The following is a 14,568-nucleotide window of genomic DNA, read 5'->3' on the forward strand; positions in this document are numbered from 1 at the left end:
CCGTCTGTTCGGGAACAAACATAGCGCAAAATAACAAGAACACTGACGAAGGTAAAATACACAAAAAATACACAAAAATTATAAGACGTTTTGGCTCCCTACACGGGAGCCTAGTGCACAAAAATAGCAAACAGCATAGTGTGCTCTTCTTATGCACATGTAATCATCCCGCATACACAAGGGGGAATGTTCCGATATTTCTGTTCAGTATATGTGCAGCAGTCTCAATGGCCAAAGATTCACTGTGCAATCGCAAAAACAACTTTCTTTCCGTGGAAATGATGCAGGCTCTATCCCAGTTGATATTGTGTCCAGTAGATGCAACATCCTTTGTGAGGGCATTAGAAGCCACTTTCTTGTTCTTGACATCAATAAAATGCTCCTGGGGCCTTATTTTGCAATTAGTACCTGTCTCGCCAATACAGTTGAACCCCTTTTTAAGAGTCATGCTCTGGGCAGCAATTCTTGTCTCTTATACGTGATGTCTCTTACAAGCACAGGACCCCGTATGCATTTTCCCATCAACCCGTATTTTACTGTAGGCATACTAGTGTCTCTTATAGCCATTTGTCTCTTATATCAGTGTCTCTTATGAAGGGGTTTGACTGTATATAAGTGTTCGCAGTCTTCGCAAGGATTTTTATACACTACAGGAGGAAAATCATGTCTGTCCAACTTATCCTTGATGTTTGTGAGACGGCCTCTTTTGTGTAGTATTTTACCTTGGTCGGCATTTTTGTTATTTTGCACCAAATTTGAAGGGACCACGCAAAACAGTCGTACCATTAAAAAGCTACAAATTTAGGCAGTGACGCTCAGCTTTGCCCATTAAACTAGTAAATATGTACATGTACCATTTGAACGAGCCCACAGCATGAAGCTGCACTGCTCCAAGAAAGGTTGATTACTTTTTTACAAAAAATGATAACCAATGATTTCATTGAAAGAGGTGTTTTGATTGATTGATATGTGGGGTTTAACATCCCAAAACCACCATATGATTATGAGAGACGCCGTAGTGGAGGGATCCGGAAATTTCGACCACCTGGAGTTCTTTAACGTGCACCCAAATCTGAGCACACGGGCCGACAACATTTCCACCTCCATCGGAAATGCAGCGCCTCAGCCAGATTTTATCATTAGACAGCGCCGTGGTTTGTATTCTTGCTTCATCTTGTCCATTAGCTCTGTTTTCTGCTGGAAATCATGAACCAACCAGCCTAAACACGAACCCAACTGTAGCATCAATAACACAGAAAACAAAAACGTGAACCTGATATTGGGTGATGCTGAATCGCAGCGAAATTCTCTTCACAATAGCTAAACATATGCCACACATTAAGCCAAAAAAAAATGCAGTTTTGGCCAAAGCATGCGGGTCAAAACTGCAGGTACTCGGCTGCTGCGGGGCAGCAGCCAAGTACCTTAGCCACTAGACCACCACGACGGGGCACTGAAAGAGATGTTAGCCAATCTACATTCTTACTTAAAAATAAAAAAACTGAATTCAACACTCATCTTTTCAACAAAAAGAGCTTTTAAAATTGCCTGTGTGTCAGAACAAAGTATGGAAATGAAAAATCATTGGCAACATCTCCCAGAAAAAGTGGGTAGATACACAATCGTCACCATTAAACAATGGCAATGGAGCATATTTTCATGCAACTACAACCTGTGTGTGTCTATTCCCAGTGTAGATCAAGTGGCGATGTATCACTTTCGTTATGAAAGCTCACATCAAGGGAATGTTACTTTGCATGGTGATGATAGCTGCATCGCACTGTTTTTGTGTGTCTTAGGCCTTTGACCATGAGTAGTCTACACCACTGGTTTTAAGCCATGGATGTGTCAAAGACCCCTTGTGGACTGGTGGATGTGATTGGGGACCCTTTGAAGCGGAGAGGAGGGGGGGGGGGGGGTGCATAGGTAAATTAACACAACTGGAGCGTGAAACAGGTGCCTTTTCCTCTCAAAAACATCAAGGAAACGGGCCACATCACTTCATTTTGGACAGATCATCAATACGTGGCACAGTCACGCTTAAACCAAGTTGGATATCTGCAGGCACATTCAACCTGTTTCGGTATTCAGTTTGAGTCACAGCTGGACTAAACTCCGAAAAACTGTTTAAAAAAGCGGTTGAGAGTTTCGCGAATCATAGAAGTGGTTTCGCCGGTCTAAACTAAAGCTGCTTCTAAGCTACAACAAAAAAAACTTTCGCAAGACAAAAACAAGAAACTTACCAGATTTGAAAAACCACTTTGCTCGCAACTTCAAAACTCTGTGCATTGACCAAGCTCATCAACGTAAGCCCTCTTGAACATGACTGCACACGATTAAAAGATATCCTGTATCCCAGTTGGAAATCAGTTTTGGTTGTGCACCTTTTTTTCTTACTACTAATGGCATTTCTAAATGGCATTACTACTAATGGCATTTGCTGGGCAGATCTACTGTCAGGAACATTACAGGAGCATAGAATCACTACTACTTAAACATAGTAAAAAAATAGCTGGAGTTGGCCTTTGAGGATGTGTATACAATCAGTCTTGTACTGCTAAACCTAAAATGAAAATTTAAACTTGTTGGCATAGCGGAAAAGAAGTTGGCTTTTGGAATATCATTCAGTTTACTGCCTTATAAAAGAAGCAAGTGAGGATGTTATTTCTTTTTTTTTTCTTCTTATATATCAGATATGTTTTTTTATTACTATTTTTTTTTCATATTACCAGTATGTTTTTCTTGTAAAGGACAGGTGGCATATAAAAGCAGTTTTGCCACAGCTTTTGGCTAATGCTATCCCCCAGAACGTTTCTATTTTTGGGAAAAAGAAACTTGCATTTTATGGTACAAAATATGAACAATAACTAAAGACAGTCTTAATTGAACTAATCACTGTGACAATCTTTCCTATGTGGCTTAGTCCAACACTGGCAAAGATCAGAAACAAAATATAAAAAACATGCACGTGCCCTGGGAATTATTTGCAAAACTTGTTACTCTAAACCACGAGATATATAAAAAAGCAGATTTTGCATGCTCTTAAAAATCAACATTATCAATCACACATTGAGAAAATAGCAGTGTTCTCTAGCTACTGCTGTGTGTTGGTTACAAGAAGTAGTTAACTTACTCTGATGAATGCTTCTATTTTTCTTCACTGAAAACAATATTTTCTGCTCCTTGTGCATCATGGCTTACACCACAATACACAAATAGTTCACGTAGTTATAGCAACAAGATTCAATGCCTTTCTTTAACATTTTCAGGACAAGGAAAAAACGGTGAGTCTCAAAAAGAATTACAAAAAAACATTTTTATTGAATCAGATGAACAAAATATCCTCGCATCTTATCCATGAAAACAAAAGTTATTGTATGCTTTTTCAGGAGAAATATAAATATTATGCATAAAAAGTATATACAAAATCCTTAAAAAGTTGCAAATATTTCACCAAAAACCAACATAAAAACGTTATGAAAGGCATGCATATACAAGCAAAAATTTTACTCTTGGAAGTAAAAAAAATCCAAAATATATAAAATGTAGCTAGATGTCTTCTTTCTTTAAAATGTACAGGTTTGGTCTGTCTATCTATAACTTCCTATCTTTAGCGCGCTTCAGAATCAGTGTACTTATCTGCACATCAACTTATGACTCTCCTGCCACTGCGGGAAACAGTTCCTAATAGTAGTGAAGCATAAGTGCAACTTTGCTGCTTGCAGCTTCTGCGTCTTTTTGCCTTTTCTGGCTTATGTAGCGTTCGTCTGGTGGAAGGTGCTGGAGGAATGCGAGCTGGCTGGGCACCATCGAGGTTGAAAATTTGACGAATGAGTTTTAATAGGTTTAATGAGTTTTAAGAGGTTTGCTACAAAAAGAATGCCAGGTGGTCATATTCCGCTTTTCTTTGAAGTTCGGGGATCTCTGGGTATGACGCGCCATGTGCTTGAAATAAAATAACTCTTCACACAAGCAATGACAATGCAGCGGCAGAAGAGTCTTCCACCAGCGAACACTTCTCATACAGACGTTTTATAGCCTATCATCTGGTCCGATTTATCTACTCCAAGCATTGCAGCATTGTACTCGTGTATTAGCAATGGCTACGATACAGAAATTTGAGCGCAAGTGTTTCCCGTTTTTTCCTTTCTTTTTGCTGTGACAGTCACATAAGCTGTGTAGATGGTACTCATACACGACGATCTTGAAGTATAATATACCGCCACCATGGAGCCATCTGACTTCCCCCTGTCACCCTTTTTTCTCCAATCACTGCTTTTTTGTTCACCAGGAAATCCTCGGTGGTCTTTTCTCATCGTACCGCAAGCCAATGTTCTTCGGTCAATCAGGTGGCTGAATAAATGCATCTTGCTAGGAAGCGCAGGCACTATTACAGTAATAGTGCCTGCGCTTCCTAGCAAGATGGATCCTTACCAACTGGCCCGATACAATTGTTTATTGAATAAATGCATCAATGTGTAGAAGTTGTCCATGAATATTGGGTACCCCTGATCAAGATACGAGTTAACTGATGGAACATGGGAGAGGCCTTTGTCCTGCAGTAAACGTAGTCAGGCTGATGATGATGACGAGATACTGTATTTACGCACATAATTTGCGCCCTCGCATAATTTGCACACCCCTAATATTTTGCCAGCTTTTTGGAAAAAATATATATATTTACACGCATATTTCACGCTCCCCGACTCGCCCGAGCCAGCTCGCTGGCGCGTGCACCTTTGGACATTTCGATGCTTCAGCCAGGTGCGCGCCTCGCCAAGCAGACGAGCGCAGTCAAACAGGCTGCGAGTGCCAAGTTTTTCTTCTGAGGACTTCCCCAAAACTAGGGTCCCTGGAATACCGCACCCGAACACAAACCTGATGACTCCCCGGAACTGCTAGAGCGTCTGCCTCCCCCTATCTCCCAATCTTTTGTGCTTCAACTCACACTTGCTCGATACTGGAACTTTAGATTTCGCCATCCGGTCGACGCTTTTTGACGGTTCCCTTGCGATGTGCTACAGTAAATATATACACGGCAAAATTGAAGGGTGCCGCCGCAAAGCACTTCAAGGGTACATACTTCATAATGGAATAATTGGAAGCGCAAACCAACGGGACACAAGAGAAGAAACAAACTGCGCTTGTTTGTCTCCTCTCTTGTGTCCCGTTGGTTTGCGCTTCCAATTATTCCATTATGAATTTGTACCAACTAGCCCACCTGTCAACCCTACTGCGGTACATACTTCAACGTGACGACCGGCGTGATCGGTACGTGAGAAAGCAGAAGAGTGCGCGCACTTTTTTTCGACATTTCGATGCTTCAGCCAGGTACGCGCCTCGCCGAGCAGACGAGCGCAGTCAAACTGGCTACAAGTGCAAAGTCCCTTCTTCCGAGGACTTCCCCCGTACTAGGATACCAGAAATGCAGCGCCCGAAGTTTCCCGACAATGAAGAAGGCCTTTTCAATTATGCGCGGATGCTTAGTTTTTCTGGTATCACCATGTCGTGGGACCTAGTTTCTCTCAGCATTGTTGAAAGCGCTTCGAGAAAATGGGGCGTACAAACGTGCTCAACAGAACCGAGGACAGTGCACTTCCTGAAGGTGGTGGCAGCGGCCACGACGGTGATTCTCAATCAGACTTCACGATCAGTGGTTCCCGCTATACCGTGCGTGACCGGATCTGACTGGTTAAAGCACGCGCCAATTATTTTGAAATTTAAAAGTACACTTTGTTTTTGCTCTAATTTATTTCTTCATTTCTTTAAAATGTATATACTACGCGCATTAGGATATTGACACACTACTTCGTATGCGTTCGCGAAATCTCCGCGTGATTTGCGCACCACCCCCTTCTTGGGGCACTAAAATCGTGAAAAAAATGCACAAATTATACGAGTAAATACAGTACTCTGCACACAGCTGGCAAATATAATCCATGAAGTCCTGGCTGATCCCGCTTATCGGTATACAGTAGCATCTCTATGATACGAATTCGAAGAGAGCGTAAAATATTCGTATCAGCCCGAATTCGTACGAACCAAAAACAACTTTTTTTTTTTTTCGCTCAGGTTTTTTTCGCTCATGCTGCTGGCGCAGCAGCGCCTTCACAGCTGACATCCGAGCGAGCGAAAGCGGCCAAACTCATTAGAAATTTACTCGCTTCCCCGCTTAAGCAGTCAGAAAACCGTGCCACTAAGTTGACACAAAAAAAAAAATAATGAGTCATGGAAAATTCACATAGGAGAATTCAAGCGAAAATGCCAGCGATTCATGAAAAAGCTTCGCCGACACCCGATTCACATGCTCCATTAGCCACCACATGAACCACACGAGCAGCGCTGTGAAATGGCGTCGAGGTATTATTCGTCGCGGAATCAGGCCGCTATAGAATTCTCCGATGTTCCAGAAAAACTTCAGACGTGGCCCCTTGATGAGGCCCATGTAGACTAAAAGGCCAATGAGCATCATTTCAACCACAGCCACTTCTTCCCATGACCCATCCAAATAAGCATGAGTTGGTTTTTCGAGTATATTTGTTTGTGTTTTCACAAAGTGTAGTGATCACTAGCATAGTGAAAAAAAGAGCGAAATAATCAAGCACCCTCAAAATATATATATATATATATATTTTTTTTTTGGTCCACTCCTTAGTGCCACACCCCCGCAATCGGTCATGTATATGCCAGGTGCCTGTAGCGGTGCAAGGACAATCCGCCTCTGCGCTGGGGGCAGTACATCATTTCTACACGTTGTTGAAACCCTGCCGAACAAAGATGATGCGATAAGAACATGTAGCGACCGCGCAAACTTTCTCAAGAGCAATCTAAACAAAAACCGAAACTAACCTTCGTCCCCTTATTGAGCTTCCAGGCTGATTGCCCCCTGACTCGCCGTCCAAACTGAAATCGGAGCTTCTAAAGTCGCCTTCAGACTCATCGCTGCTTGTTTCGTCAACAAAATCAGCCGTTGAAGCAACGGAATCACGAGATCTGCGTCATTTTTCAAGAGCGCCGAGTCGCGAATTTGACGCCAATCTCATGATCAGCCGACGCGACCACACCCGAGATAAACTGCGATTGTGCACCACCGCCTCTCGGGGAAAAAACGAAACAACCACCCCGGAATGAAAGAGTAGTGTTAAAAACTCTGCGCAGATGGTGCTAGATGTCAAAGTGCAAAAAAATTCGGTTTGAAAGCACACTGAAAGCTATCGGTTGTGTATGATCGATGGCCCTATGGGGCAGTCCCGAAAGTGTTAGGGCTACTCTTTAGGGCCTCCTTCATAATGGTTAAACTTAAAGGTTCCATTTGGCGGAGCCAATGGAATGTTTTGGTTATAGAACCAAACCTTCATTGAAGACAATATTTTCTGTTCTTTGTGGATCATGGCATACACCCCATTCCACAAATAGTTTATGTAGTTATAGCAACAAGGTTCAGTGCCTCTCTTAGTGTTGAGGCCTTCTTCATAATGGTCAAATTTGAAGGTTCATCAGGCAAAACCAATGGAATGTTTCGGTTACAAATCCATACATGCATGGCTTAATGTGCAAGTGCACGAATCCCTGACAAATGGTTAAATTACAAGACCTACCCATTGTCTTATGCTTATTCCCGTACACAATGAACTCTTCCTCAGTATTAACTGCAATTCTTTTTATAGAAAATCTAGTCTGTGAAGTCCTCATTGTACTACATGACTGAACAACTTTACGCTAAATCTGTAGCTAGCTTCTGAGTTCAAATTTATCTCTAGCTAAGGCCCATTCCAAATAATATTGCTTCTACAAGGCTGCAAGATTTGCTTGGATTTTTTTCCCTTGGGTTCAGTTTGACACTCTGGTTGAAATGAGGTTTAAATCTGTTTGCAAGCCCACAATGAGCAGTCACAAGCAGGAAGAAAAGTGGCAAAATGGCGTACCATCACTGCTGCTGGTCCTCCAAGTGGCGGGGTATTGTGGTGGAGAGGCGGCTTGGGAACGGTGGCAAACATGTTGTAGTTGCCCCTGTCATTTATGCCTGGATGAATGAATCGACAGGAAGAACCCCACGTACACTGTCCCTTGTTGAAAAATCGACAGATAGGGCGCGGCGCTTGGGCAGCCTTACGTGTAGCTCCGGTACCTCCACCAGCACCCTCGGGTAGTTCACCTTCTTCCAAGTCATCATCCTGCACCGTCAGCTCTGTCTGTTGGGAGAGACGTGATGTGGCAAGGTGATGACACAGAAGGCAAGAGAATTTTTTTGTATAAGAAAGTCACATGTTGAGATTATTATAAATATTAGATATACTACTTTTATTTCATTTTGCTTATTTTATTAGTCACAAAGTTGAGGAAAGTGTTGGACAAGGATGCACAAAAAGAAGAAAAAAGGAGGTGGGTACAAGAACAATTTGAGTGGAGTAAACGGCTAGAAATAAAGAGAATTTCATCGAAGGTTAACCACATCGATGCCAAGCTGAGCAACATCAATGTGGTATATCTGCCGCCTAACACCCCTTTGAAACTGCAGCCATTGGACCAGGACATTATCCGCGCATTTAGGTCTATCAACAAGAATGATGAAGGATGACATAGAGAATGCCTGCCTATTACAAGCTGACCTGGTCGACCACGTCCTGCGATTGCTCTGATCTAACGAGGTCAGGGCAAACCATGGTTTAGGATTAGCGTCTGCACGCTTGGCCTGCCTGATGACGCCAATTTGAGGTAGGACGGCCATTTCGATGCAGCGTGGTGCAATTTAAGCCGATTTCACCATTTTGGTGCAGCTCGGCGCAAAAATGGGGATTTATATCAAATCGGCGCTATTGGCGCAGCTGTTGCACCCCTGCAACTTCACAAGACACATAACAAGCAACATCATGGCTTGATAACAACACTTCTTTCATGCTCTCATGTAGGCATTTGCAAGAGCCATTAGAGAGCATGCTTTCGCATGACCTTGAGCACTTCCACTATGAAAGTCACCAGGCTTCACTCTTGTTATTTTCCATGATCTCAAGAATATTTTCTGGACATAACAGTTTGCAATGAATAAGATTTTACTAACATACAATAAAGCTGAATAAGGAACTTTTCAGAAACTTTCAACGGAAGAAAACTTTCAACGGAAGAATTCGATAGACTGAGCAGCGCTTTGTATGTGTTAAAACAAAACAAAAAAAAAACATTTGTCTTAACCTGAGTCAGCTCAAACACCAAAGACTTCTAGTAAATGAAAGGGTGATTCAAATCCAAGAATGCACCTTTATAGAAATGTTCACGCCTGCGCTGGCTTATGCTAACTCTCTTTGTGTACAATGGAGGTGGATGATGTCCAACAACCAGGCCTTAGTTGACTAACAAAAATTTGTCAAAGTTTATTGAATCTATCATCTACACAATTGACATCCCAGGAAGTTAATAGAGTTTGTGCTATCATGTCTTTTAACTTCAATGAAAGACACCGAGCTTTTTAATTTTTTTAGGGTGGGGGGCTGTCATATGATGCGATGCAAGATCTTCGATCGTACTTATGACAAGAGCACAATCAATCAGCGAACTTTTTAATTAAAATGAAGTTAAAGATGACAGTTTGTAAACTATTACATTGGCAGCCCATACTGAGGACATGTTGAGAAATTATCACGTTTGTGCACCCCCATATGCAAGTAAATACAGCATTCAAAACAAAGAGGAATAAAATATATACAGTCGAGCCCACATATAACAGCCCCACTTAAAACGAACTTTCACTTAAAACGAACAATATCCGAGTGACCGTCAAAATGTACATTGGTTCAATGGCTCGAAATCACACTTACAACGAACGTCTCCGAGCGACGCTGGTCGGTTACAGCGAACGGAGTCCGCGGTCTGCCGACTTCCCGGGAAACCAATTTCGACCACCGATCAGGCATCGGCGAACTGCCTATACATTCTTATTGTTAAACGCCAACCCTGCCTCTGCGACCCTCTAGTTGCCGCTCTCCCCAACCTATGGAGGAAGGAAAGCTGTTACCTTCCTTCATGCCGCGAATACTTCTTGTTAGGCACCCCCCTTCGTCCTTTGTCCCCCCTACTACTCTGAGCACCCCGCATGGCCAGACGAGGCCTGTGTTTTCACATTGCCACCGATTTTTCGAAGACCGGTCGACCATCTACCCTATTTTTGATCGCTGGCACTGTCGTTGGCGTCGCCGGCCTGGAGTGACCAGACCATTTACCAACATCGTCGGCCACCGACTGTACACGATATTCGACGTCTAATGCACGCACGTACGCTACCCCACCAGCTCGATTGCGATTCGTTTCGTGCTTAGGAATTTTTCTCGCTCACTTCGCCTTCAACTCAGCATGCCTTCCGCGCGCGTGCGGAAGCGCGAAATCGGCAGTTAATTTGTGCGGAACGAATTGCGAAACATCGAAGTTCGTGAGGCCACGCCAACCCGCCGGCGCAACAAAACGATTTTTCACCACGGACGCCGATTATTCGAACACCGCCGCGCACAGGCACTCTTTCCAAGTCTTTTTAAATGTGAGTTTCGCGGACCTTTAAAGCAAGCTACCCAACGTGCCTCCTTCCCGTGTGTTTTGTTTTTCAAGGTCGCCCTCCCGCCGCATCCTTCCCCTCTTTATCGGAACTCCTTGCCCTTCTCTCACAAGTCTGCTCTCCTCTCTTGATCACAACCCCTTCGCCCGTCTCCACCGCTCCGCGACGCCCGCCACGCTGGCTCGAACGTTTTCTGACTGGAAACGGGCCCAAAGCTTTTCCACACGTTCTGGCATGTGTGTCGCGTGTGCGCGTCTTGCTCGCTCTTGGTGTGCGTGTGTGGTCATGATGGCCGACGGGAGGACTAGCACGCTTTTTCCTGCCGCTCAACAAAACGTCGAAAGTGTGACCGCTTGGCTTGAGCGTAATCCGCGCGTCAGGTGCCGCGTTGCCGAGCGCCTGCTCATAGCTGTTGACCACCTGGCAGCCAACTTGCCGCTTCGGGCTTCCCTGTATTCAGCTTAGCGTGGAGATGGTGATATTTCGTGGGCGGCGGTGACGGCTACATGCGGGCGAAACTGTTTTCGCGAGGCCGACTTCGTCGATCTCGGGCCCGATGCCGAGCCAGAAGCTTTCGAACTGCGGCGGCAATTTGTCGCAGTGCGTCGTCGACTCCGACCTGGGAGAGCGGGTGGGACATCTGTTGCGGTGCTTTAATTACGGCCGACAATGCAAAACCATGCACGGATTGGGGCATTGTGAATGAAGTACGTGGCGAGAGCGATTTGGAGGAATCGGATAGCGAGAACGATGAAACTTCGGAGCCAGTGCCTCATGCAGCTTATGCCACGGGCCTCGGCAAACGAGCACCCTGTCGTTTTAAATGAACTCGAGACCGCCCTTATTGCTTCTGCTCTTCGAAACACGTGCATCACAGACTTTTTGGGGCATAAAAAGTTTGCGTTTTCACTCGCAACTTTTTTAAAAGCTGCGTTTCATTTACTACGAACTTCGGGATACAGCAAACGGATGCCGCATCACGCTCAGGTTCGTTATAAGCGGGCTCGACTGTATATAAAAACAAAAATATAACCTACTTTGCCCATAGAACTTAGTATATGATAAATTTCAATAATAATAATAATAATAATAATAATAATAATAATAATAATAATAATAATAATGGAAAGAAAACTCACACCACTGACATCAGACACTTCGTCATCATCTTCAGCCTCTCCCTCTTCTAAGTCTGCCTGAAAAACAAAACAAGTAAAAAAATAAATAGTAAACTTGTTTATACAGATAAACCTGCCTACATTGAACCTCTGTACAACGAATTCTCCATATTACAAGTTTTTAAATTCCCCATTGTTACTCCATTAAACACATATTCATACTTGACAAGTTCAAGGATTCTGAACACGGGAGATTTCTGCAATAGGGTGGTGGGGCTGCACTGAATTATTTGCCCCCCCCATTTTTTCTTGGCACCAATAAAAACAAAGAAAAACATCGCGGAAAACTAGCGCAAAAAACCATCATAGAAAAACGCGATGATGTTACCCACCACCCCGCATGCAGCTAGAAAGGTATCAGGCATCTGCAGACTGACACATTTGAGAATCCCCGACACCTGCATAGACTGTGTCGCTCGTTCCACCCGTCACCCGGCTGTCCATGGTGTGGGCACGAGACAGCCGACATGGTGCATATACTTCAAAAGTGTGAGTGCGGTGTTCCCCGCCACTACTCGGACGAGCGTGAGTGAACCCCAGGACGATTGGCTTAGCGGTGGCAAGCCGTCCTTCTCAGCCCACGTGCAGTGGACCAAATCTGGGCTGTCCAGCGAGCCAGGGCTATCGCCGAGGACATCGCACGATGCTCCGCGGACGACAGCTCTTGGAGGCCTAGCCCGGGCCAGTAATTCCTCGTTGGATCCTTAATATAAAGCTTATTACCTACCTACCATCGGAGTTATAGTCTTACAGTGGCTTAGTGGCCGAACACACTAGGGTAGGGTTTCCCACTAAGGTTAGAGTGTCAAAGGGGAGTGCAAATCCTCCCAAAATTTTGCGTCATCAAACAACTAGCCAAATCTGTCTCCATCAAAACAACTCGCATATGCTATTCTGAGACCCACATCAACGGGCAGGACGGCGCAGCAGGCTGCCGCGAAAACGCAGGTCAAAGCTTGGCAAAGCTTTGCTCTCTACTAGATTCTTTGGACAGAAATGCCAAAACCCCTGTAGCCTTTTTTACGTCTTTACTAATTCAGACATACCGCTGAGTTAGCGGCGTGACCTCTGAGCACGTAGATCGTTATCACGTCGCCGCGACCGCGATTTTGTGTGCGACAGTTGCGGCAAATGGTAGTTCCGTTTTTAATCTGCGTGCGCTTGCTGCACACGTGCCTTCAAAACTAAGTTGTTTTATGCTATGATTGCATCTGCTGCTGTTTCGTCCACAGAGTTTGCAAAAAGCAGTGTTGCTTTGACTAGTCGAGTGTTGGACGTGCCCACACTTTCAGAGTTCTGTCAGTAATGTGGTCTCCATACCACACACACTGTAGAAGACATTGCGTGCACTGGTCCCACGCGTACTTCCGAAGCTTCGAGTACGCTACTTTCGGCCTTCGTTTGATGGCCTTCTGTACTAAACTTCATATCATACGCCGCCATTAGGAAAAGTGTTCAAAACATTCGAATTTTGACCAAATGGGTGCAGGGAAATTTGGCTGCGGAATTTCACAAATTCGTATCTATCTGCCGCAGTTTTCCATCATTGAGATGCTACTGTACATTTAGATGAACGTCACTTAAACTCGTTTATAATAAAATGCCCTGGATTCGCAAAAAGCCTGGAGTGGATCGACCTGCATTTTACATGCGCGGCTCCATAGTTGTTCGCCGCCGCCAGTATATATAACCACTATCGCATAAAATAATAAAAAAAAAACAAATAAAAAACTTGGGTCCACTGCATGACAGCCCAATATTCTACTGCTGAGCCATGCCAATCATTGAGACTCATTGAAAAACTTGCTTTAGGCAGGCTTGATGTCATGAAAAGAATCACGTTAACATGAGTAATAAAGCGTTTTAGAACAGCAAAGGAACACCCAGGCGTCACGCCATGCAAATTTCGTAAAGAGTTGGTCATCCAAGGCTCCAACCCATTACAAAAGCTTGTTCTTCATCATCTAATAACTGTGACACATGCCTACTTCAGGCATAATTCTTCATTGTCATCAGCCACTGCATGAAACACAAAATTCGCAAAAAATTTGTTGCATGTGTTTAGCGGATACCACCCTTCCTAGAAGAATGACGAAGGATGGCATAGTGAATGCCTGCCTATTACACTATGATTAATGGCCTAGTGGGTACTCTGGAAGAGTGCTTTGAGCAGCTACCAAAAGAGTGTGAAAAAAAAAAGGCTCTTGAAGGCTGCTCTTCTAGCTTTCGCTGTGACAGTGCTTCAGCACAAGCCTGGTGATCAGATCACGTACATAAATTTCGATTTCCTGGATATTTTCATGACAATACAACAGAAGAAACGATCGAAATCCGGGAGTCCCCCGGACACTCCGGGAGACTTGGCCGGTCTGCATATTTTCAAGTTCTACGTAATAAAGTAAAAGCAAGAGGCACCCTTGATGTAACTACCGTATATAATCGTATAATGAATGCACTGTTTTCCCCAGAAAAAAAATCAAAGCAAAGATGTTGGGTGCATTCATTATACAGGAAAAATTTTACGAAAAAAAAAGCGGTGATGCAAAAAAAAAGAAAAAAAGTGAGATCCTTTTGCAACTTACGCATACAACGTTCCGAAACAGCTTCTTTATTGCATTTCACTCATCTTCGGTGGTTGATGGCACTATCTTCTGCAAACTGTCCCATGCACTCCATCCGTTAAAGCATTTTGCCATGATATTTTTTTTTCCACAATCAATCCTTTAACCACGACAGTGGTATCTGCCATGGCCACTGAATGAAAGAGCGCATGGGTACGGCCCGCCGCGTGCTCCAAAACTGGCGTCACAAGTCTAGTTCCCGAACCATCGCTGCGGCGCCACCAGGAGA

At 44.0% G+C, this 14,568-nt stretch overlaps 1 protein-coding gene across 15 annotated transcripts in view; it reads right to left on the reverse strand.

Moving 5' to 3' along the window:
- The window catches only part of LOC119177004 (uncharacterized), a 282,220-nt gene that overhangs the window by 156,234 nt on the left and 111,418 nt on the right, over positions 1-14,568 (reverse strand). For 13 of the 15 annotated variants that reach the window (XM_075877943.1, XM_037428340.2, XM_075877938.1 and 10 more), the window contains 2 exons: positions 11,680-11,736; positions 7,926-8,192 (listed from right to left, as the gene is read on the reverse strand). In XM_075877943.1, coding sequence (XP_075734058.1) covers positions 7,926-8,192; positions 11,680-11,736 — 324 coding nt within the window. The remainder of the gene's footprint in view (positions 1-7,925; positions 8,193-11,679; positions 11,737-14,568) is intronic. The other 2 variants (XM_075877941.1, XM_037428345.2) reach the window with 1 other exon arrangement.

The sequence above is a fragment of the Rhipicephalus microplus genome, chromosome X, assembly GCF_043290135.1.
Source record: "Rhipicephalus microplus isolate Deutch F79 chromosome X, USDA_Rmic, whole genome shotgun sequence".
Lineage (NCBI taxonomy): Eukaryota > Metazoa > Arthropoda > Arachnida > Ixodida > Ixodidae > Rhipicephalus > Rhipicephalus microplus.